The following is a 22,972-nucleotide window of genomic DNA, read 5'->3' as shown; positions in this document are numbered from 1 at the left end:
TGACAACACTATAAGATTTGCTTAGATCCAATGAGAAAGTTTTTTTTGGTGGGGGGGGGGTTCAATAAGTTTTGTGTAGTATTTTCTTTAAACTTTACTTCAAAAACGATGTGTAAAAAGGTTAATATTTTATGTATTTGAGGTCTGAGATGTGGGAATGGTGAAGAGAGAGATGGCAAACATTTAGCATTTTTGGTCAGTGTTACCGTCTAATCAGCCAGTATTGTCTTAAATAGCCTGCATAACACTTCATCTTTTATAACTTGGGTTTTTGACCAAATATATTCAATTTAGATTTTTGTAAAATATTGCAACAAGATGTTAAAAAAATGTTTTTTGTGTGTGTGAAAAAAAAAAACAGTTTTGGACATGTAAAGGAATAAAAAATATATATAAAAAAAAAAAACTTAAAGTAACTACAAATGTGCATGTAAAGCAAATATCTTCAAAAGTAACTCCGTGTGGAGCATGCCCCCAATCCACGCAGTGTTCTCACCTTTTTTCCCCCCCTTACCTGTTTGTATCTCGGAGTATGTATCTCCATACTGGTTTTACTAAAACAGTATTTCCACATTTTCAACACACTGGTTTAAATAGACTTCAGTTCAATTCTCATCGGTTTCAGTGAATCTGATTCTGATTCACAGAAGCAAATTGAACTTTCCAGGTCGAATGCCGTTTTTACAGAGATTGAACTGTCTTCACATTCTCTTACTCACTAGTCTGATTTAGGCTAGTGACAAGTCTTTAATAGTCAAATTAAAAGTGCATTAAATTCATCACAATATTTATAATGCCAGACATTTTACTTGTGTATTTAATATTTCATCCTGTGTTAATTGTTAGTGTAAAAAATGTAGATGTCTCTAAAAAAAAAAATCTGATTTCTCTGGTAACTTGGTATTTATAAACAATCTGCTCACTTTCACAGATCATGTAAATTGCTTAAGCAGACGAGAAGTCAGTTCAGAGCATTAGACATAGATTTCTAAAAAAAAACATTTAGTCTAATTTGTTTTTAAAATTGCAGTGTCTATTTTAGCCTGTGTTTGTGCCTCTGCAGTGGTTGAAGTGCTCTCTGAGTGCTGTCTGCTGTCCTACATGGCTCGAGTGGAGAACAGACTGTCCTTTCTTTTTAGGCTGGTTAACATCATCAACGTGCAAACCCTCACACAGGCAAGACCACAGTGCACATCTCCTCTCCCTGCTTGTCTCATTTGAATCTTCCTTGATAGTTATTCCTGTGTTTTTCTCCTTTGTTTTTCTGGTTGCTCTCCCAGGAGAATGTGAGCTGTCTTAACACCAGCCTGGTGATTCTGATGTTGGCCCGGAGGAGAGGCAAGCTCCCGTTTTACTTGAACGCCCTGCGGGAGAAGGAATACGCAGAGAAATATCCCGGCTGCCTGCTCAACAACTTCCACAACTTGCTGCGCTTTTGGCAGCACCACTACCTCAACAAGGACAAGGACAGCACCTGCCTGGAAAATGTGAGTGTGTATACATTTTATATTTAACTGTATAGAATTCTTCCTTTAAGTCAGCGGTTCAAGAAAAATACCCCCTGAGGGTATGGTTTTAAGTAAATATTTCAATAATGTCACGCTCACATGTTTATCAAGCAAATATTTAATTTAGGCTTTTTGTTTTAATGAATTAAAAAGTAATGGAGATCTGTTGAAAGTTTTGAAGTGTTGTATAAGATACTTACATTTATTAGAGACCATATTCACATATTGTGTTCCATTCAGTTTATTCTGTATATTTTCTTTACTTCGTCTTAAAAAATCTTACACTTAACTTCATATTGTTATTACTGTTATTATTGTAACTCTAAAAAATGAAATGATAATCGTAAGTGATCTTGTAAAATGTGGTGATTTAGCTTTTCATCAACCTACAAACTTCCTGCATTTCCAACCCCGGTTCGAGAAGCGCTGCTTTTGAATAATATTAAACTCTCTCTCTTCACTTTTCTTTCAGAGCTCCTGTATTCCCTTCAGTTTCTGGAAGGAGACTGTTTCAGTACTGCTTGGTGAAGACAGGACTTCTCCCTGTGCCATTATCGGCTACATAGATGAGCCTTACATGGAGCTAGACCGGGACCTTCTAGAGGACTGACTCTTGGGAGTGGGCTTGGGGAGGGACTTGCATGTTCCACTCCGATGCGGTCCAGAGAGCGTACAGAACAGCCTCCCGCCTCATCTGACTGCATGCTACGGCTCAGTGAGCTGTCCATTCTCTACTCGGTGCCCATGTTCCACTTTTTCATCTCCAGGTCACGGTGCGACTAAGGACGTCCCGCGAAGGATTGCCTGTCCTGTCATTCATTGAGAGGGAACACAGTACCCGGACAGCTCAATCCAGAGCCGAACCTCTGACCTGAAACTGTCTTGTTATGTTTCGGTGGCATTCTTTCGGGGAAATCGTTTGGGGCCTTTTATAGAGAAATATACACAGATGAAAATATTTAGGGCTAAATGGATTGGAAAGATGCATCCGTGAATGAGGGTGATCGATGATCTGGTGATCTATGAGTTGCACAGTCGGCCTTTAAAGAGATTTTTTTCTGTAATTTATGTTTAGAAAAGCAAAACAGAAAGTGTTGGATTGATGAACAAAGGCTTCGATGATACTTTGCCAATCTGTCAGGTGGTGAGCGACTCTCGTGCTTAACTGATTGATGTGAAAATCTTTGTACAGTGTAGATGACGGAGAACTGAAAATGAATTTGGACAAGTCTTATTTATTTTCTCATATTTCTCTTGTAATTTTCGCTCTCTTGCTCTCTTTTCATATTCTCCATTGCTTCTCTCCTTTTGTTAGGTTTTATCAACCACATATGAAATAAGAGATCTTGATGTATTTTTTTTTTTTTTTTGTTGTATTAATTAATTTTTAAAAATAGTATTGTCCCTTTTGTTTTATTTCTCACAATGAAACACTTCATATCTTGTGGGCACTGAAGGTGTTAAACTATGCAGGTTCACTCACACTATGGTCATAAATATCCAGCTAGCCTTGACCTCCATGCTGCCATCTGTCATGTGTTCCGTAGCAAACCACTAAATCACCATCTTCTAACTTTACAGGCCTCAGCTGTTGACAATCTGTGTTGCACTCAAACACGAGGCTCCGGCGTTTTGCGGCCGGGACCCTGCGGAGGTGCTGCGGTCGCTTCGAGCTGGATGTGGTAGCTGAGCTAGACTAGAAGCGCTAAACTAGAAACTTCCAATCAACTACCTCGTTTCATTGGTGTTGTTTTCTAACCCACTCCTATAGGTTAAGCATGCTGCGGCTTTTATTCTGGTGCGCCTGAGTTCACTGTGTATTCAAAAGTTCCTCTGTATACATGACTAAACGTTTCACAAGAGTTGATGGCTTTTACCTGTGGATGTTCGCCAGTTCTTTCATCTTCGTTCTTTATATTGGTGTCACAGTGCTTTGCGTTGGCAAAACTATATCATACAATTCGTATAAAAAGGTATAATGAATGAGTTTTTTGGTCACTGTTCGTTCCCAGGAATGTGTACAGTTGTAATATTAGCAGTAGTGTGAATGTGTGCTTTTTCTGATTTGAATGATTGCTACATCAACACAAAGGATCTGAATGTCTCTTCATCATCTACGGCCCTTGGTTCATGTCTTGCATGGGTTGGGTTTGGGTTTAAATACCTGCATTTTCTTATGTAGCTCTGTCTGGATGGATTTAGTCATAAATGATAACCATGTCAAGCCCAGTAAACTTGATGCTTTAAATAAAATGAAATTCAATATCTTGCCTCTGACAGTTAAGGTTGGATGATTTACTTTTTTTATGCTTTCAAAAATCAGTTGCTTCATCTTGTAGAAATCTATTACATTTTAAATATAAATCAGACACTGCCTCCTTTTTTTTCCTTCTTTTTTTTTTCTTTTTTTATGTAAAAGCGGTTCAAAATTTTTTTCTTTTTTTTGACTATAGTTATGAAATTTGAAAGAAAATGGTTCATATACAGCAAGAACACACACAAAAAAAGTTTTAGTGTTAACTATTTCTATAGTTTAGGTTTCTTTTCCATATATGAAATTGTCTAAACTGAAAAAATGTTCCGTTTTGAAAACCCACACCTTGACATTTAAGACATGACGCACCATCCTCAAGGAAGGCATTAGTTATATAATTTGTGGATTTCCATTAATTCTTGTGTGATAAGTTTTGGTAGCCTAATTTCTTTTAAAGCATTTTAAACCACAATAAATTATCAATATCAATAGTGTTTAAAATCATGTATATTCTTTGATGTTTGGTTTGTGTGATGCTGCATCCACGCGCTAGGTGTCAGTATAAAATCACGACTACTGCCACATCGACCAGAATAACAGGAAAGACTACTGAGAGCACTTTTTAAAAATGTATTCCCTATAAATGCATACATTTTAAACACTACTCTTTTGTGCGAAAGCCTGTGTATATCCTGAAGAGAGTTTAAGGAAGGGCTGTGTTTTATCTTTGAAAATTTAAAATCAAAGAGATAACATAAAGTTGCCGTAGGCCTATACATTGGAACAAAAAAAGAAAATATGAAATACAGATTTATATGGCCTACATAAACATAAAAGAGTCGTTATTTTTATTTTGCTCATACTTTTAGGCGTATTTTTAATTCACTCTCACACAAAACTGTTGCAGCTGTGAGCCTATATGAGAGGGCCTTCATCTTCACTCTGCAAGCTAATATGGGTAAAAACAAAGCTGATTAATTGGTTTAGTCATTATACAGTTAGTGAAAAGTTTAAATGCAATATTTAAAAGCTACATGCCTTAGGACTAGCCTTGCTACTCGGGTCTGTAGTTTATTCACTTGAGACTCTGCAATCTCTGCTCGTTCCTCAGTGTCATCCTGCTCGTGCTGGATCTTCTTGTACTTGTTCAAGCTGGTATTAGCTTGTTCCTCCTACATTACAATGAGCAGGAACCATCAGTGATGTTTTAAGTATATATGAGGTGTAGCATATTAAGGTTTATTTGTAAACTCACCGCTTCCTCTGCTTGTCTCTTGTAGGTCTTAACTTTGGCCTGCAGCTTGTCTGTGAGCTCCTGTAGACGCGCCATGTTCTTCCTGTCCTCCTCAGTCTGTAGAAAGAGCAGGTGGTGCCACAGGGTTTATTCTTCCAGAATAGTGCAACCTTACAGTACAATCGAAACTGAATTTGTGCATCTCTCTGATAGAGTCTGTACCTGGTAGGTGAGCTCCTTGATCCTTTGCTCATATTTGCGGACTCCCTTCTGGAATTCATTGCTTTTTTTCTGCTCAGATTCCAGCTCACTCTCCAGGTCTCTGACCTTAAGGAAAGCAAAGTTAAAATTTCACTATATCACAACGCAAGACACCACTAAAGTCAGTCAGGTTTTTAATACTTCATACCCTGCTTTCCAGTTTCTGGATTTGTTTCTTGCCTCCTTTTGGAGCGATCTGCTCAGCCTCATCCAGACGCATCTGCAGATCTTTGATGGTCTGCTCCATGTTCTTCTTCATACGTTCCAGGTGAGCACTGGTGTCCTGCTCTTTCTTGAGCTCTTCTGGCATCATGGCGGCCTGCAAGTTGAAAGCATCATATTAAATTTCCTGTGCACAATATTTAGCATAAAACACCCTCTCTATGCAAGACACTCACATCAGTGATGGCCTTTTTCTTCTGCATTTCGGCACTCCTGCACAGCATCATCCACCTCGCTAGACAACGTGGAGATATCGCTCTCCAACTTTTTCTTTTGATTAAGCAGTGACATGTTCTGGGGAGGAAGAAAGAATTGAAAATGACTATGTATTATTTGTCGTCAATGCTCGGAAGAACTGCCTTCTGCAAAGACTGATGGGAAATCTGGCCATTACCTGGGTATGCAGTAGGTTGACCCTCTCTGTGGTTTCCAGGAGCTCATACTCAGCCAGTTTGTGGACGCGATCGTTCTGCTCCAGCTGGCTTCTGAGTTCTGCAACCTCAGCAGTCAGGAGATTGTTTCTGTGTTCAGTAATGGGAACTTGTTCCTTCAGTTCTTCATTCTGGTGAATAGTTTCATCCAGCTCTATCTGAAGGTCCTTTTAATTTATATAACAGGGGGTTTTATGTTAGTTAAAGATAAGTTAGTGACTATTTGCTTAGGTAATTTTGCATACATATAATATGGAAATACTCCAAACCTGTGTTTTATTTCCAACAATTATGATGCAATAATTAAAATATGTTTGTTATAATAAAAGTCACATTTACCTTAATCTGTGTCTGCAGGTTGCGGGCCATTTTTTGGGACTCAGTGGCCAAGCGATTTGCATGGTTCAGCTGAACCTCCATTTCATTCAGGTCACCCTCCACCTTCTTCTTCAACCTGATGGCTTCATTACAGGATTTTGCTTCTGCGTCCAGGGTGGCTTGCATGGACTCTATGGCACGGTGATGGTTACGGCTAGAGAAGTTAAAGGTGGGTAAAGTAGTTAGGAAGCCTTGTAGTATAAACAATAATGGTTGTATAATGAAATGAAGTAATGAAAAATAATGGTTTAATTATCAGTCTTCATACCTCATCACTCACCGGAGATTGTCGATTTCCTCATCTTTCTCAGCCAGCTTTCTGTCAATGTCTGCTTTAATCTGGTTGAGCTCCAGCTGTATACATGGAGTCTTGCTCTCCTCATGCTCCAGAGTTCCTTGACACCAAAAATAATATATGAGACAGTCTTTTCAAATCTGTTTTGGTGTGATATTATTCTTAGCCCATGTTATGGGCTGGTTTTATAAACCGTAAATAATTTCATTTATTTTTTATGTATTATTTCCAGGTAAAATGAAAAACACTTAATGACGAAACAGAAAGGTATACATTTATTATTTCCAGGAATCTCATGTATCATAAAAAAAAGTATTTGAGGTTTTAATTGAATCAAACCATTTTTTCTTCAATACATGCACTATTTAATGCTGCAGTCCGTAACTTTTTTATATTTTATATAATTTTATAATTTATATAATAAGCGAGTACACCATGAATCCTTTTTTCCTAATCGTGTTTTTGGCTTGTCCTGAATCACTACGGTATACCTATAATATGTGTTTATATTCAGACTATTTAGACTGGTTCAGGTCGGTACCGCTGCGGAGTAGCCCAGTGCCTGCATGATTCGTCATAGACACAAACAGAGAGAAGTAGCTCCGGCTAAAATGTTCTTCCGCAAGACGCACGCAGTTCTGTTTATTAACCGCTAGAGCGCCAAAAGTTAAGGACTGCAGTTTACCTTAAAAAAGACCTAACAGGAAATGTACCACACTGTGTTTTTTTTATGTCACAACAATAATCATGGAAATACTTCTCCTTTGGACATTAATGATGTAATATGTTATTCATATGTTTAAGTCAATACACAAGTATTTTATCTGGTCTAACAATAATGTGACTGAGGTTTTCAACTACAAACATTTGCAGACACAAAGAAGATTCATACTTCAGCTTCCTCCAAGGCTGCCTGAATTTCAGTCTTCCCCAGGTCTAAGCCCTTCTTGATCTTCTCAAGCTCATGAATGGTCTTGCTGTCCTGGCCTATTTGGTCATTCAGGTCAGAAATCTCCTCTGTCAGAAACATGAAAGGTGTTGATAAGTCACGTTTTGTGACTGATAATGTACTGTAGTTTTTTTTCTCTACTCATAATCCATAAAGTTCAAAACATACCCTGTAGATTTTTATTCTCCCGTTTGATGCTCTCCAGATGGTCCAGAGCCTTCTCATAAGAGTTCTTGAGTTTAGACAGCTCTGTGCTCAGATAACGAGACTCTTTCTGTGAAGACTCCAGCTCAGACTGACACTCCTCGTACTTCTGCTTCCATTCAGCCAGAATCTTGTCAAATTGCCTCTGCTTCTTATCCAGGGCAGCGGCGGCTGCATTAGAGCGCTCCAGATCTACTACGAGATCCTCAATCTCAGACTGCAGTCGATGTGTGGTCTTTTCTAGGGAGGAGCACTTTGCGTTTGATGCCTTGACTTGTTCCTCAGCCTCTTGCATCCAATGAAGCCAGCCATTATTTCCTGTCTAGTCCACACACTCACTTCCTCAAGTTCCTCTGTCTTCTGTATGGCATCTGTCTCATACTTGGTCCTCCATTGGGCGACTTCGGCATTGGCCTTGGACAGTGCACGCTGCAGATCAGATTTGCCCTCTTGCTCTTCATCATACTGCTCCCTCAGCAGATCACAGTCATGCCTGGATGATTGCAGGGCATGAGCCAAGGCATTCTTTGACTGAAAGGAGCAGATGCCAAAGACAAATCAAAAGTAGAAATTGGTTCCACATAAAAGCTGTGAGAAAAATAATTTCTCTTACTTTGGTTTCTTCATCTAGCTGTTCCTTGAGCTCCTCAATGTTTTAGCTAAGGGAGTTTTTGTTGTGCTGCAGTTGAGACACCAGAGCTTCATGCCCCTCCAGCTTTCTGCCCACCTCAGCTCTATTATGGAAAAATTATGTAAAAATGGTTTACAGTTAGTAAGTATATTAGATGTCTCAAACCAATGCATAAATGTCTCAGTGGTTCTTGTTAAGTATGAACTTGTTTAGTAGGTATTAGGTAGTGTGTTTGTATACCGCTTTCGCCCGGGCTCGCTGTGTTGGTGTCGCTGAGTTGCCTTTGGAGCTCCTCCACTTTGGCTTTTGACTCGTTCATCTGGTCCTCATAGAGGCGACACATTTTCTCAGTGGCATGTTTTTTGTAACTTATATGTATATTTTGTTGATAGTTGTATATGGATCATTTTTGATGATTTGTAAATGTATTCTGTTATATGTTTGAGATTTTTTCGTATCTTCGTGATATTAGGTGTATTACGGTAATACATGTTTTAATGAGCGCAGGTGTTGCGTGGTAGCACATGGCACAGAGGAAGGGTTAATACCCGAAAATGTTCTGCAGTTTTGCACTTTTAAACCTTTTTGCGGGTATTTTTGTGACCTCTGAGCAATAAATGAAATCTGGACGAGTGTGTATCGCTTTCATCATTTCATCATTGTATTTTTTGGATCTACGCACCTTATGTTATTTGCCTACTGGATTTTTGGACAAGGGTTTGGCGCTACGACCAAAAACAATAATACTATTTATGATTCATCTCAGTGAATATTATTAAGGCTGTCTATTTTTTTCATGATGCGCAGACGTCTTGTGTATTGAATTCATTGTCAGGATATCTTTTTTATGACTGTGCCTAAAGTCTGAAATGGATAATAAGGCTTTTACGTTTTCTGCAACATTTTCTTGGAATAATCTGCAGTTATTTTATAGCAATCTGTCATTGTATTATAAAGTTTTTATTACTCTTGGCAAATATTATTGTTAAATTTAGGGGTTTGAATCTTTTGATTTGAAATGTTGTATATGATGATTCCTTAAGGCTTATTCATGTTACATTATATAGGCCTATTTTTAAATTTTACAATAAGGATAAACTTGCTACATTAGATCACAGCATTTATTAATTTAAGCTAATGTTAATTCATATATATATATATATATATATATATATATATATATATATATATATATATATATATATATATATATATATATATATATATACATATATATACACACACACACACACACACACTAATGGTTTTCATTCATTTATGTTTGTTTATAATAGATTCAATGTTAATTTATACAACTTGAATAGTTTTATTTTTTTTTTAAACGTGACACTCTAACACTTGCACTCTCTAGTCTATAATTATTTTTACTTAAAAATAAACTGACCCTCTATCTATCTAGCATTCTCTATTCTTTTTCTATTCTATCTACTTGTTTATAGAACTGCTATGTGTACTTCATTAGACTAACCAAGACTTATCATAGCACTTACATATCATTGCTCTTTTGATTGCATATTGTCCTCATTTGCTAAATGTAATGCTAAATGTCCTCATTTGTAAATGTAATGTGAATGTATAAATGTTTGAGTATATTTAAAAATTAACATTAAGCCATATTAATAGCAGCTGTAAAACATATTCTTTGTTGTAAATTCATGATACCTAAGACATTTTAACCTTATTTCATGAAATAATTTGATTAAATATACAAACTAAGAGCATGCAAATAACTAAAACGATTTAAACCTGAGCTCAACTGGAATCATCCCATGATTTTTCAATGTTAAAGTCAAAGCTAAATTAATACTAGTTAAATTAGATCAGAATGTGGTGCAACATGGATCATATTTTCCACCTTGCTCTTTGCCAGCTGCTCTAAATTGGAGGTTAGGTCATCTGCCTCCATCTTGGCCTCACTTCTCTCCTTCTCCAACTTCTGTTTGACCCGCTGAAGGCTGTCAATTTGCTCACTCAGTTCACTGTCTGCATGCTTTTTGCGCAGTGCGGCAGTCATAGCCTCGTGGTGCAATATGGCCTCCTCAAGGTCACAACGCAGTTTTAGAAAGTCTGCCTCCCGTTTCTTATTCATCTCAATTTGATCTGACGTTGCACCTCCGGCTTCCTCTAGACGCTCGCTGAGCTCTTCAAGCTCTTTGGATGCATCGCATCGCTGTTTCTCCATCTTCGCTCAGGTGGAACGCTCTGCTTCCAGTTCCTCTTCGAGCTCCTCAATACGAGCCTTAAACACAATGAAAGAATTAATGAAAGTGTTCTGATAGAAATACATACTCAAGAAATTGAACAGTCCAGTTTGACTCACCTGCAATTCCTTGATCTTCTTTTGAAGCTGGATGATGAGCACTTGCTCATCTTCAATTTTCGAACTGATCTGGTTCATTTCAAAATCTTTCCTACACACAAAAAAAGACAATTTAAGAACAAAAATATTTTGTTTTACAGCATCCTGTCATGTGATATTTCCTTACTTCTTTAGCTTTTCCTCTTATTGCTGCTTGTCATTTTCAAGGTCCATGACAGACTCCATGGACAGCTTGAGATCGTCCTCCAGCTTGCGCTTGGCCCGTTCCAGGTCCATTCGCAATTTCTTCTCCTGTTCCAAGGACCCCTCCAACTAAAACATGGAATTATAGTGTATTACTGATTCCTGATTTATTCTTCTATTTGGAACTGTTAACATTTATCCAACTTACATCATCTACTTGCTGCTCCAACTTGGCTTTGGCCTTTGTCAGAGTGTTGACTTTGTCTTCCTCTGTCTGCAAGTCATCCAACGTCTGCTGGTGACTCTCCTGTAGGGCCTTCTTCTCTTTAGTGAGCTTCAGAATAGTTTAATCCAAAACTGCCATCTCTTCTATCAGATTCTTCACCTATGAAAAGGGTCTTTAATTAGTTTAACAGACTTCATAGTGGCTCAACAACAAAGCTTGACCTTCATTTTCGTCATAAGACTGGGCTCACCTTGTTTTCAGTGGCATGCTTCTCCTTCTCTACCTTGGCCAAGGTTATCTCCAGATCATCAATATCTTTTTTCAGCTCAGCGCACTCATCCTTCAGCTTGTGTTTTTTTGCAAGAACAGTAGTGTTCATCTCCTCTTCATCTTCCAGATGTTCGTTCATCTTCTTCACTTTGGCTTCAAGTTGAATCTTGGTCTTGATGAGCAGGTCACAACGGTCCTCTGCATCTGCCAGGTTATCCTGCTCCTGTTGAGCGATTAGAAAGTCAATTTAAACAATTTAACACCTGAATATGTACAATTCATTGTATTATTTTAGACAATCTCATAATTTGTTGGGTAATGGCATTAGAACCCAACAAAACTGTACATAATTTTCATCATTTTCTTTCCATTAAACCTACATAGGTTATTTATATCATGGATCATGTCAAAATTAGTGCATTGGAGAAGTTATAATTTTATACTTTTATGCATTCAGCGATTTAAAAAAAAATATATTTTTGCCAAACTGCAAACTTTATGAAACTGTACTAAATGTCCTGCTGGAACACAGTAAACTATAAAAATGCAATAATGAGTAGTTCTGTGGCACCGTTTTTTGTGGTGTTTATGAGCAAACAGTACGATTGCCATTGATACTCACTGCCTGTAGCTGCAGGGAAAGGTCATTCTTCTCTTGGATCAGGCTGACCTGTCTCTCTTCCAGTTCCTTACATTTGGACTCTGATTTCTCTAGTGCCTCCTTTATCTTCAGGAACTCCTCTTTTAGAGTGGCCAGCTCTTTTTCCGTGGCGGCGCTCCTCAGTAGGGGCTTGATTTTGAAGAAAACTTTCATCCTTGGCCAGTTCTTCACAATGTTGAAGGCCTGGATATTCCACTGGATGATCATAATAGCCTCCCTAAGGACAAGAGGCAGGTATAATTAGGTATAGGTATAGTCTCTTTAAGGCATGTCAGTCCACTTGGTGGCCATCTTGGTGATATAATTATAGCTCCTATATACTTGAATGAGAAAAGATCTAAAATTATTAGTAATAAGTTTTACATTTTTGTTTCTTTATTTCTAAACTATAACTAAATACTGTATTTTTCAGCCTGGTCCAGTTACATCACGTGATTGGCTCTATAAATTGAAAGTCCAGCTTCCATTCTTATAGCCGCTATATTGAGTGGCTTTGGGTCTAATACTCTTGTTTTTAACAATACAACGTCCATTTTAGTTTGAGTTATTGCAGCAAATATTTTTGCAGTCTCATCATTCATCCATACTTAGACATTAAAAACATTGTTAACCACACAAACCCACAAACTATTAATGCATCAGTTACATTGACTCTCTGTGGTCATTAAAAATCCCAGGATGTCTTTCGAAAAGAGTAGAGGTGTGACCTCGGCATCCTGGCCAAATTCACCCATTGACCATCATGGCCTCCTAACAATCCCCATATCTACTGATTGGCTTCATCACTCTGTCTCCTCTCCACCAATAATCTGGCTTACATCGGGCGTTCTGGCGCACTATGGCTGCCGTTGCATCATCCAGGTGGTGCTGCACACTGGTGATGGATGAGGAGATGCCTCCTGACAATGTAAAGCGCTTTGAGTGCTTAGAAAAGCGCTATATAAATGTAAGGAATTATTATTATTATTATTATTATTGTTTTATACTGTTAAAGTATTTATTAATATTTTGAATTAGCGTTTATTTTTATATTTTCAGTTTTGTTTTTTTTTAGTTATTTTTATGGGCTTATTGTGCCTTTGATTTTGAGAGGACAGTGGAGAGATGACAGGAAAGTATTGGGTGGAGAGAGGGGAGCTGGATCAGCAAAAGACCTCGAGGCGGGATTTGAACTAACCACGAGGCCATCGGCCGACATTCAGTTTTAATTTTAATTGTATGTTAAAAATCGTCATTTGTCTTTTTTTTATATTATTTTAATAATCCTATTCTAATATATTTTTATATTTCTAATTAGCTTTGTTTTAATTTCAATTTTAGCTTTAGTAAGCTTAGTACTTCAACTAAAACTTATTTTTAATTCAGTGAGTTGTAATATTTATATTTGATTTCTTGTTATTTGAACTTTATTTCAGTTAGTGAAATTGATTTAAATAGTTTTAGTCAACAACAACAACAGTGATCATGGGAAGACTGTGTCACCCCCATATGACCCACTGGCTTACGTCCATGAATGCATGAAACGAGGCTCATTTTAGTTAGTCTATTACTGGGGTGACTTTCAGATGTCATGTGCTTGCTTTCACAGTACTGTGGTTATATGTTAGCGGATGACGGCAGAGAATTCGGTCTGATCAAATAGCTGCCATGCATCTGTGCTCCAGGCCACCCAAAAGGTGAAGTGTCTTATATTTATTTAGAAACTGATGCCTTCTGTGAACCAGCGGCTTTAATCCTTTGCCAGTCTGCAGATATGCTTTCAATGTGGTCCTTTAGAGGAACAGGCGCCTTGGCAAAACAGGCCTTTGAGCAGAGAGCTGGCCTGTATTTTTAGTGGGGAGTGGGGTGTGCAGCTGTCATGTGACCCACTGGGCTTCTGGGCTTAAAGGACACCGTCTGCTTTGTCTAATAAGGGGAAGGGTGGAGGTTATGGATATAGGCATGGAGAACCTCGCGTTTCAAAGAGAGTGTCGAGCATATGAAGGGTCTCGGCCACACACGCACACATGGACAAATGCATGTCTGAAGACACACGCCTCACACACTCCATCCACATGGCCCCATAATACCTCTCATATGTTGAGGGTTGAGAGATATCATGTGACAACAGCTTGTTGCTAACTTTATTAGAAGTAAACCTGTTGGATATCAGTATAGTTTGTGAATATTTGTGTGGGACGGCATCAAGAATATGGAGAATATAAGCCCTTTTCTCCATTCAAGTGGATTGAAACCATGTAAGAGCTATTAGGAGGGTAAAACTGTGTTCGCATTTATGGTTGTTTGGTGAATTGTCATAGTCAAAATCGAGTAATTTCAATAGGAAATGTTCCACTAACTATCTGAAAGACATTTTTTGTGAAATATTTTTCTTTAAAATAAGTGGAACCTGGTTGGAAACGTTATCTAATGCAATTACTTGTATTCATTTTTAAGTGTGACTTAAATATCCAAATATGCTTGGGGGCCACTGTATTTTAATTTTAGAAACTTTTTTTGATTAGAATCATGTATTACTTCCTCTCCATCACCTTCTTCAGCTCCATCCTCATGATCTTGCCACGGCTGGCGACCTGCAGTAGAGTGAGAACTTTAGCCAGACGTTCGTCCCTCATCTCCTCCAGGTGTCCCAACAGACCAGCTCTAAAGAACACCTGTAATGCAGAGACACAGACGGGTTAATTTAGCCCATTTTGTCTTGTGTACAGAGTTAACCTGTGATCGACGTCCCATTGCTTGAGGCTGAAAGCAACAACCTTTTACTGGCTGAAGTCTGACTTGCCTTAGTATGTCAGAATCTATACTGATTATGGTCGATGTCCAGTGAAGCCAGAAGTTTCTCTGCAGCCTTCCTGCTGTCAACAAACTTGTCATCAGGGACTGCGTGAGGATTCAGAATGCGATATCTGTGAAAAGGAGAAATATAGACATCCTTATTGTTTATTTTTATTCACTATTTTTTATCATTATCATCTGCAAACATAGTTGTTCCAGATTTAATTGATGTACAGAAATTTTTACTATTTAACAACTGGCTTATCATCAAGCTAACTTCTCACAAGCCTGTGAAGGTTAAAAATGAAGTGAGCAATTGTATTATGTTGAAATACTCAAAATGTCACAGTTTATTGTGAATAAACAGCTTTAAGTCAGTTATTCATACATTAATTTACATAAAAATTGTAAGACACCTGTGGCTCTGTGATGTTTTTAGAATATATAGGAAATAACTGAATCAAATAATCAAACATAAATAATTTGATCCAATATGATCCAAATTCTGGCTCCGCCAAATGGTGATTTTAAGAAAACTTTTTTTGGAAACAATTTTTTATTTTTTTTTTACATTTCATTTAGTGGCACTAGGACCCCAGAAATAACATAGTTTTTAACTTTTAACCGAGTTGATCCCTGTAAAATTCAGCCTCACTTTTTTTAGTGAACAGCAAATCATTGCATTGATCAAAACATGGTCACACAGGGAAATTATACTATTATACTATAATGTCAAGATTTTATTGTAATTAACTGGGTTTTTTTGTTTGTTTTTTTATGTTCTCAAGATTACGCAAGGTGTCAATAATAGCTCTTCTCACCGTTGTTTGAAATCGGCATAAAGAATTCTGTTAGGAAATCCCTTCCTGCAAATGCGAATGCCCTCCAGGACTCCGTTACAGCGCAACTGGTGCAGCACCATGTAGGCATCCATGATGCCTGCAAAAAGATGAAAATGTTTTGAGGTTTTGCAACTTAGATTCTCTTTCAGGTTGTTGTTTCAGTATAAAACTAAGCTGTGAAATTGTTTGATGCTCAAAAATAGTGATTCCCATCATAATCCTGTCGGTTTGGATGTGTTGAAGCACTCATTGATTACAACACCTGGTGTTTTGGTCTCATTGGGGATAATGGAGTGCACAAAAGTGCTTCACAAGTTTGTCATCAGCTTGTTGAGATTCTCCTGCAGTTGGGGAAACAGAAATATTATTGTACAGAAGTTCTTAACCTTTTACACTGCGCAAAGCAAATTCAATCGATAATAACATATGCAAAAATGTCCTTCTCCAAAACATTGTCAGATGTGTTCCTAGACTTACCCTGAGTTGTTGATGCTTTTTGTGGACACAGACAGAACAGGAGACAGCACAGACTTAAAGTGATGTTCATGTGTCATTTCTCTAAACATCACTGCAAGTCTTAACTGCCTCCCTCTCAGTACTGAAGTTTTGATTTTCTTGTTTTAATGACCATGAATATCTGACCATGTGTTGTTACTAACTAATTTGCACCAAGTGCAGTAATGTTTGGTTATATTCCTACCTTGTGTAGCTGGGACACTGTCTGGAAAGAAGCAGCCTTGTTCCTCTTTTCCTTGCCGCCTGTTTTTGTGTCAGAGGCTAAAAGGAAAAAGTTGTATTTAGGAGTATTTTATGGTTTAGAAGAGAATTGTGGCATATTTCAGGTAAACTGTGGGGTATATTTACCTGAGTCAGAGCTAACATAATTCTCATATAGACTACCTAGAAGCTTGTTGGCTGATTTCTGGAAACAAGCTACCACCGTTTCATTCAGGGGGTCTTTGTTTTTGTCTAACCAACCAATAATATTATATGAAAATATTCAATATATCTACATTAAAATGATATAATAGATAACAATATATACATATCTACAGAGGGCACTTTCCAGCTTGCCAGAATGGAAGACCAGCTTAAACCAGCAAACGGACTGGCTTGTAGTTGTTTTTCAGTACAAAAAGCACCAAAATAATCTAAAATGCATCATAAATACTTGTAATATCAAGTGCTGCCTAAGTGACCTTTAAATTTAGTCTTATTGGAGCTCTATTACTGGTAGAAACTCACCACTCCTGCATAGTGCACTAGCTCAAAATGAGCCTCATACTTATTGTTACTGTATTTCATCTCATTGTTTTAAGTACAACAACAACAAAAAAAAACCTTTTCAATGAGGTCAATGCAGGCCTGGAGGTCAAGCCCAAAGTCGATAAAGGTCCACTCAATGCCCTCCCTTTTGTACTCCTCTTGTTCCAGGATGAACATGTGGTGGTTGAAAAACTGTTGCAGTTTCTCATTGGTAAAGTTGATGCAGAGCTGCTCGAAGCTGTTGAGCTGTTGAGAGAATCCACATGACAGATGCACAAGTGTGAATGCCGACGGAAATCTAGATAAGTGCGGTGTGGAATTTCGAGAGTCACTCACCTCAAAGATCTCAAAGCCGGCGATGTCCAGCACTCCGATAAAGAACTGGCGTGGAAGAACAGTGTAGAGCGTCCTATTTATACGCCCCACCAACCACTTGAACATGCGGTCATAAGTGGCTTTGGCCAGAGCTCCCACTGCATAGTTAACCTGGTGGAGCCACACAATGTGTGTGGAGAACATGAAGATCACAGCTGTCACTCACATGGATTGCAACAGTTGCCTGGATACCAGGCTGATTTCTCAGGCTGCTTTATTCCTTGTATCTTAGTAGATCAACAGTAAATGTCAGTGGTTTCAACATGCATTATTATTGCCATAGCAAAAAAATTCTGTTTTTGTAGCTGTAGACATACAGCCAATGAGGAAGGAATTTGGGAACACTTCTCACCTGTTCGACATTCTGTCCTTTAACCATATACTCATTGCCCACCTTCACTCTAGGGTGCAGAAGACCCTTTATAAGGTCTGCTGAGCTAACACCCATCAGGTAGGAGGCCTTATCAGCACCTGGAAAGATTATTTCATTTAAGCTTTGGACCATCTTTAACTGTAATACTGTAATAATGACTAACTAGATTCTAGATTTACGCTCACTTTCAGTGCCATCGGCCTCTGCCTCCTCTTCCCTCTGCTTCAGTTTGAATTTCATGTTCCCGAAGTACATGATGGCCCCTGCTATTTTATAGCAGCCGTACTTTTCTTCTGGAGTGAACCAATGATATCCATGGCATGCTGGATGGGCAAGAGAATGATTTTGTAGTTTTTTTTTTTTTTCATTTGGTTTTAGAGGTGATGAGAGATTTTTTGGCTTACATCAGTAGCCATAAGCTCCTGCCCATCATCCATATTCTCCACCGTTGTCACTCCTTGAGAGCAAAAATGGTAGTCATAGGGATTTGAAGAGACCAGAAGCATGCCTGAAATCCACAAGAAAAGAATAAATGTATTAATAATATGGCAATAAAATACAGTTGTATTTGTAATTTGTAATTGTAGCATTTATCTTACCAAGAAGTTCAGGCTTCTTTTGTGACATGATCTGGTAGTAGATGTGTTAACTACGCTCTCCGGGCTGCTGAAATATCACTCTGGATTTTTCCAGAAGATCTAGAGAGAAATAATTTGAAAAATCACTGCACTGTCAGTTTTTAAATTTTGGAATGACATGAACTGGAGGGTCATCATCATTCTTTGAATCATTTACTTACATACTTATATCAATGTCAGCGGAAGCCAGTTTCCCCGTTGGTCCAAAATGGATCCTGATGAACTTACCCTATAGATGGATTTAAGGAAATATGCCGTTGTTGAATCAACAATGCTTGATAGTTTAATTTTACAACATGGTGACAGGTCTTTACTTGTAAAAAAAAAAATGGAATTTAGACTCAAAAACTACAATTTTCAAATTTTGGTTTATATTATGTGTCAAATTCTCACAAAACGGGACGAGTTGTCGTTCCTCAATGTCTTGGCATTTCCAAAAGCCTCCATTGCAGGATTAGCTTCAATAATCTGGTCTTCTAAAGTACCCTGAGAAACGCAATTTTATAATTGATATGTTTTTGAGCTTTATTTGTTGCAGTTTATGCAGTATGTCTCCACGTGTGAAGATATACTCACCCCTGTTTTAGTGGAAGGGGCCTTAAAACATGGTTGTTTTGTAAAAGAGCACATATTTCTCATCTTCTGTTATTATATTTTATTGTTATTATTTCATTCTACATCTTACATTTAATGCACTGCATGCATTTGAATTCAATATAATGCACTTTTTTTTTTTACAAATTTAAAAAAGTATTATACTATGCTAATCATCAAAATAGTAAAAATATAGATTAAAAAAATAATTTATATTCTAACTGAAAATGCTAATTCATAGACAAACATGGATTAAGAATGAAAAATGGGGTAAAATTTTGTTAGCTCACATCAAATACATCAAAGTATTTAACAATCACACCCTATTATAATCAGAGAAAAAAAGTATTCTGTGAATAATGGATTTAAAAATGAAGACAAAAAGCTGAAATCAAGGAAACTGAAAGAGGTTGGGCCTGCTTGAAACAGAAAAAAAGGAAAGCTTAAATGTTAATCACGAATTTGTTTCACAGAAAAACTTCAAGAACAAGGACAAAAAAGGCAGGAGATGATGTGTTGGGTTAAGCTATAGAAGACGCATGGAGTCAGGTTCACCCCACAAAAATATTTGGGAAAATTAGCCAAAAGATATATGCAAATGGAAGGGATAGTCAAACCTCAGTCTGGATGTCCATAACAGTTAACTTTGTCACAAAACATAGTAGTAATTTCACTGTAAAAATGCAACCGGACACCTGGATGAGGAGCGACTTCAAAATGAAAATGACAAACACCTGCCAACATAAGAGGTAAAAAAAAAGGCTGATTGAAACCGAAGAGGGAGATGATTTAAGGGAAACCGAGAGAGCTTGTGTCTTACTCCTTTTTAAGTCTGTGCCTCACCCAGAGCCGCTACTATGGCAAAATACTGAATTACACGTTTCGTGTTTACTGTTTTGCCAGCACCAGATTCTCCACTATGAGTATCAAGAAATTATCGAATGATAAGACATTTGAAAAATAAAAAAAGAAAGAGAAATACCACAGCAAAGAACATTATAAAAAACAATGCAACAAAAAAAGTTGGATAACACATTTGTTTCAGGTCATAAAGGGCCTTTCTGAAGTATGAAATCATCCCTCCTGTAAATTACTGTAGAGGATAGAGACAAGCAATATTTTTATGTAATACTTACTTCGCAACATGTCATTGTAGGCATTGTCAGCAATGGAATAGATGTGAGGTGGAGCCTCGGAGCAGCGTTTGCCTTTGTAGGCAGCCACTACAGGGGCGGTGTAGACGGGAAGCCATTTATATGGGTTCACGGTCACACAGAAGAGTCCAGAATATGTCTGCCATGAGAAGATTTGACAAACTTAATCTCAGGTATCGTATCTAGTCAGGATAAATTACACAATTCTTTAGGCCAGATAACTTGTTGTATATAGAGATGAAGCAGAGGGTTGTATTTTAAGCCTGGCTGATAATAACAAGTACTAATGTATATACATAATTTGATATGATGCTTAAATTACAAAGCAAAAAAATATTCAATGGTCATATGTGTGTTTGTGTGTATATATATATATATATATAATATATATATATATATATATATATATATATATATATATATATATACAACACACACACACACACTTGTTTAAAATCCAAACTAATCATACCCAAATCATAATTTGCAAATGCCCTGCAGAACCGCCACAGATCTCTTTAACTTTATTTTTTATAATGTGTCTTTTATATTCTAAAATGTCTATTTTATGAGGTGTTTTCATGTAAATTCATACAATCTGGTTCATGCAAAAAGGTAACATTTTCAGAATAAAGCAAGAAGGTCCACCCTTTAACCTAACCATCAGTGGGGTGCAAGCTGATCGTACAAAAACACAGGAATGAGATTGTAAATAATTAGACAAATTAGCCACTAATTTGCCATAACATAATACTTACAAATTGTCATATGAGTGTGCTGTTATATCTCACAATGTGACGTTTTCCTATGATAATTTTACTGATAACTTTATATATGGACTTTCATATTTTAGTTTACCCATGTATACAATGTTTAAATGCTCTTAAGAAAAACATAACTTTCCTCGGATGACTTTATGAAGTACTTTGACTGTGGCAGTTGTAAAGGACATGCCTCTAGGGAATTCACTAGTATTTGTCCCTTGGCAAAGGCAAGTGTTAAATTCATTACTATGACTGTAAAGTTCTATGAATAGTGCCGCCCCTCTATGTTTAATGCTGCGGTCAATTTATTTGTGGCATCAAAGATTAGTGAGAAAGGGCAGATCTTTTCTTTGCTTTGAGTTGTGATGTGATGGTACCAACATAGATCATCCAGCTGCTGTAGCGCCTTCGCAGGTTATAGAGCACCGAAGCTTCATTCAGGTGTGTGAGCATGGCCATGTCCTCTATCATGTCAAACTTCGGAGGGTTCATCTGTTGAATGTCATCCTCCTTCACAGTTAAACACTGCAGGAATTAAGTAGGGTCAAAGCAGGGTTATAGATAACATGGGGAGAGGGAAAAAGTTATATGATCCACTTTTAAAGGGAATATGTGATTCTTATTGGTCAATTGCGCACTGAGCTATCAAATATTTTTATGTTATTTTTAAATGACCGCTAAACTGGATCATTGTCGCTAATGTCAACAAACCAGCACTACTTTCATAGCACTCCGCCGTCCTTGTCTTCTCATTCTAGCGCACTTAAACATAGTTAGTGGCGCCATCTGGCGACTACTAAGACAAATAGCCTCAGCAAAATTAACTATTTAAAAGTGTGTAAACGTGTTTAATATGTTAAACGTGGTAAAAGTGAACAAATGGCTGGAAGCTCAGAAAAAGACAAAAAAATAAAAATACACTGCTCAGAAGATCATCAAACCGGTAAGATACAGAGTGGACGATGAAAAATTAAAGCTACATTGCCGACTTACATGGGAGCCTAGTTAACTAGTCAATCGTTTAAAAAATAGCTAGCTTGGATCTTAGCTATTTAAAAAGCTTTAAACTATTTTACATGTAAAATAGTTTAAACTCAAATCAATATTTCATGTTCGTAGCCTATATTTATTTATTAAAATACCAAATTGCAAAATAATTATTACAATTGAATTTTATTAAATGAGATCTAAACCATTCAGAAGCACTATTAATAATGAAGCGAAAGTTCGCTTATTTTGACATATCCACAAATCTTTAAATTAGGATGCTCTTATATTGTTTTGACATGATTGATTTAATTTAATTAAACAGTGTTACCTTGCCGTCCTTGGTCTGAACGATTACTTTGTCGCCATCAGTCTCCCTGATTTCCACCTCGCTGTACACGTCCTGTTCCTCTGGTATCCAAGCGCGTTTCTTTCCTGCGCACAAGGGAGGCCGTCAGATCAGTATCCAGGCGTAGACAAAGTTTTTTCGTTGGTTTGTTTGTTAGAAATCCAATCATTCAATGCCAAATTTACCCCAATATGCCCTTTTCAACATTAGAAGTTAAGAACCTAACATGCATTTACGAACACCAGAAAGCCGCCGCGTAAACAAGATGGCAATTATTTCAAAGAGAATCGAAGTGTTGTATCCGCCGTAAAACATTTGTTGCAGTCAGTTGAAAATGTATCTCAAGTACCATCAACGCCACAGTTTGCGCTGCCAGCAGCTCCAGGTCGGATTTGCGCAGAAACGCAGCAGCTTCTCCAAACTCTTTCATATCCAACAATCTCGACATGATGATAAATCCACCGCTCCCTTACTTACTGAAGGCAACGCTTTCCAGATAACCTTAAAAGAAGACAAATATTAAAGTTTACACTTAAAAATGAAATTTAAAAAATAGAAAATTAAAATATATCATGTTGGCAAAAAATAAATACAAAACAAACTTTTAGCAGCAATGATCTCAATTAAAATGTTTAAATGGATATTCCAGGAGGTAAGTTATGTTATATAAAACAAAGCATTTCATTACTGAGAGAAAATTAGATTTTAGTTTTAAGAAACTGTTTTGATGACATTTGTGTTATTATTGTAATATTATAAACAAATGATCAAGCAAATGAAATGAGTTAAGGTGTCCAGTCATAATTT

The 22,972-nt window shown here is 37.3% G+C and overlaps 1 protein-coding gene and 1 pseudogene across 1 annotated transcript in view; one reads left to right on the top strand and one right to left on the bottom strand.

The window, feature by feature from the left end:
* The window catches only part of LOC109098955 (short transient receptor potential channel 4-associated protein-like), a 13,332-nt gene extending 9,547 nt beyond the window's left edge, over positions 1-3,785 (top strand). The window contains exons 17-19 of the mRNA XM_042734133.1: positions 1,064-1,176; positions 1,281-1,487; positions 1,981-3,785. Coding sequence (XP_042590067.1) covers positions 1,064-1,176; positions 1,281-1,487; positions 1,981-2,118 — 458 coding nt within the window. The 3' untranslated portion in view covers positions 2,119-3,785. The remainder of the gene's footprint in view (positions 1-1,063; positions 1,177-1,280; positions 1,488-1,980) is intronic.
* Positions 2,880-22,972, bottom strand: LOC109098758 (annotated as a pseudogene).

This window comes from Cyprinus carpio, chromosome B11 (assembly GCF_018340385.1).
Source record: "Cyprinus carpio isolate SPL01 chromosome B11, ASM1834038v1, whole genome shotgun sequence".
Lineage (NCBI taxonomy): Eukaryota > Metazoa > Chordata > Actinopteri > Cypriniformes > Cyprinidae > Cyprinus > Cyprinus carpio.
This window is presented reverse-complemented; position numbering and strand designations above follow the sequence as displayed.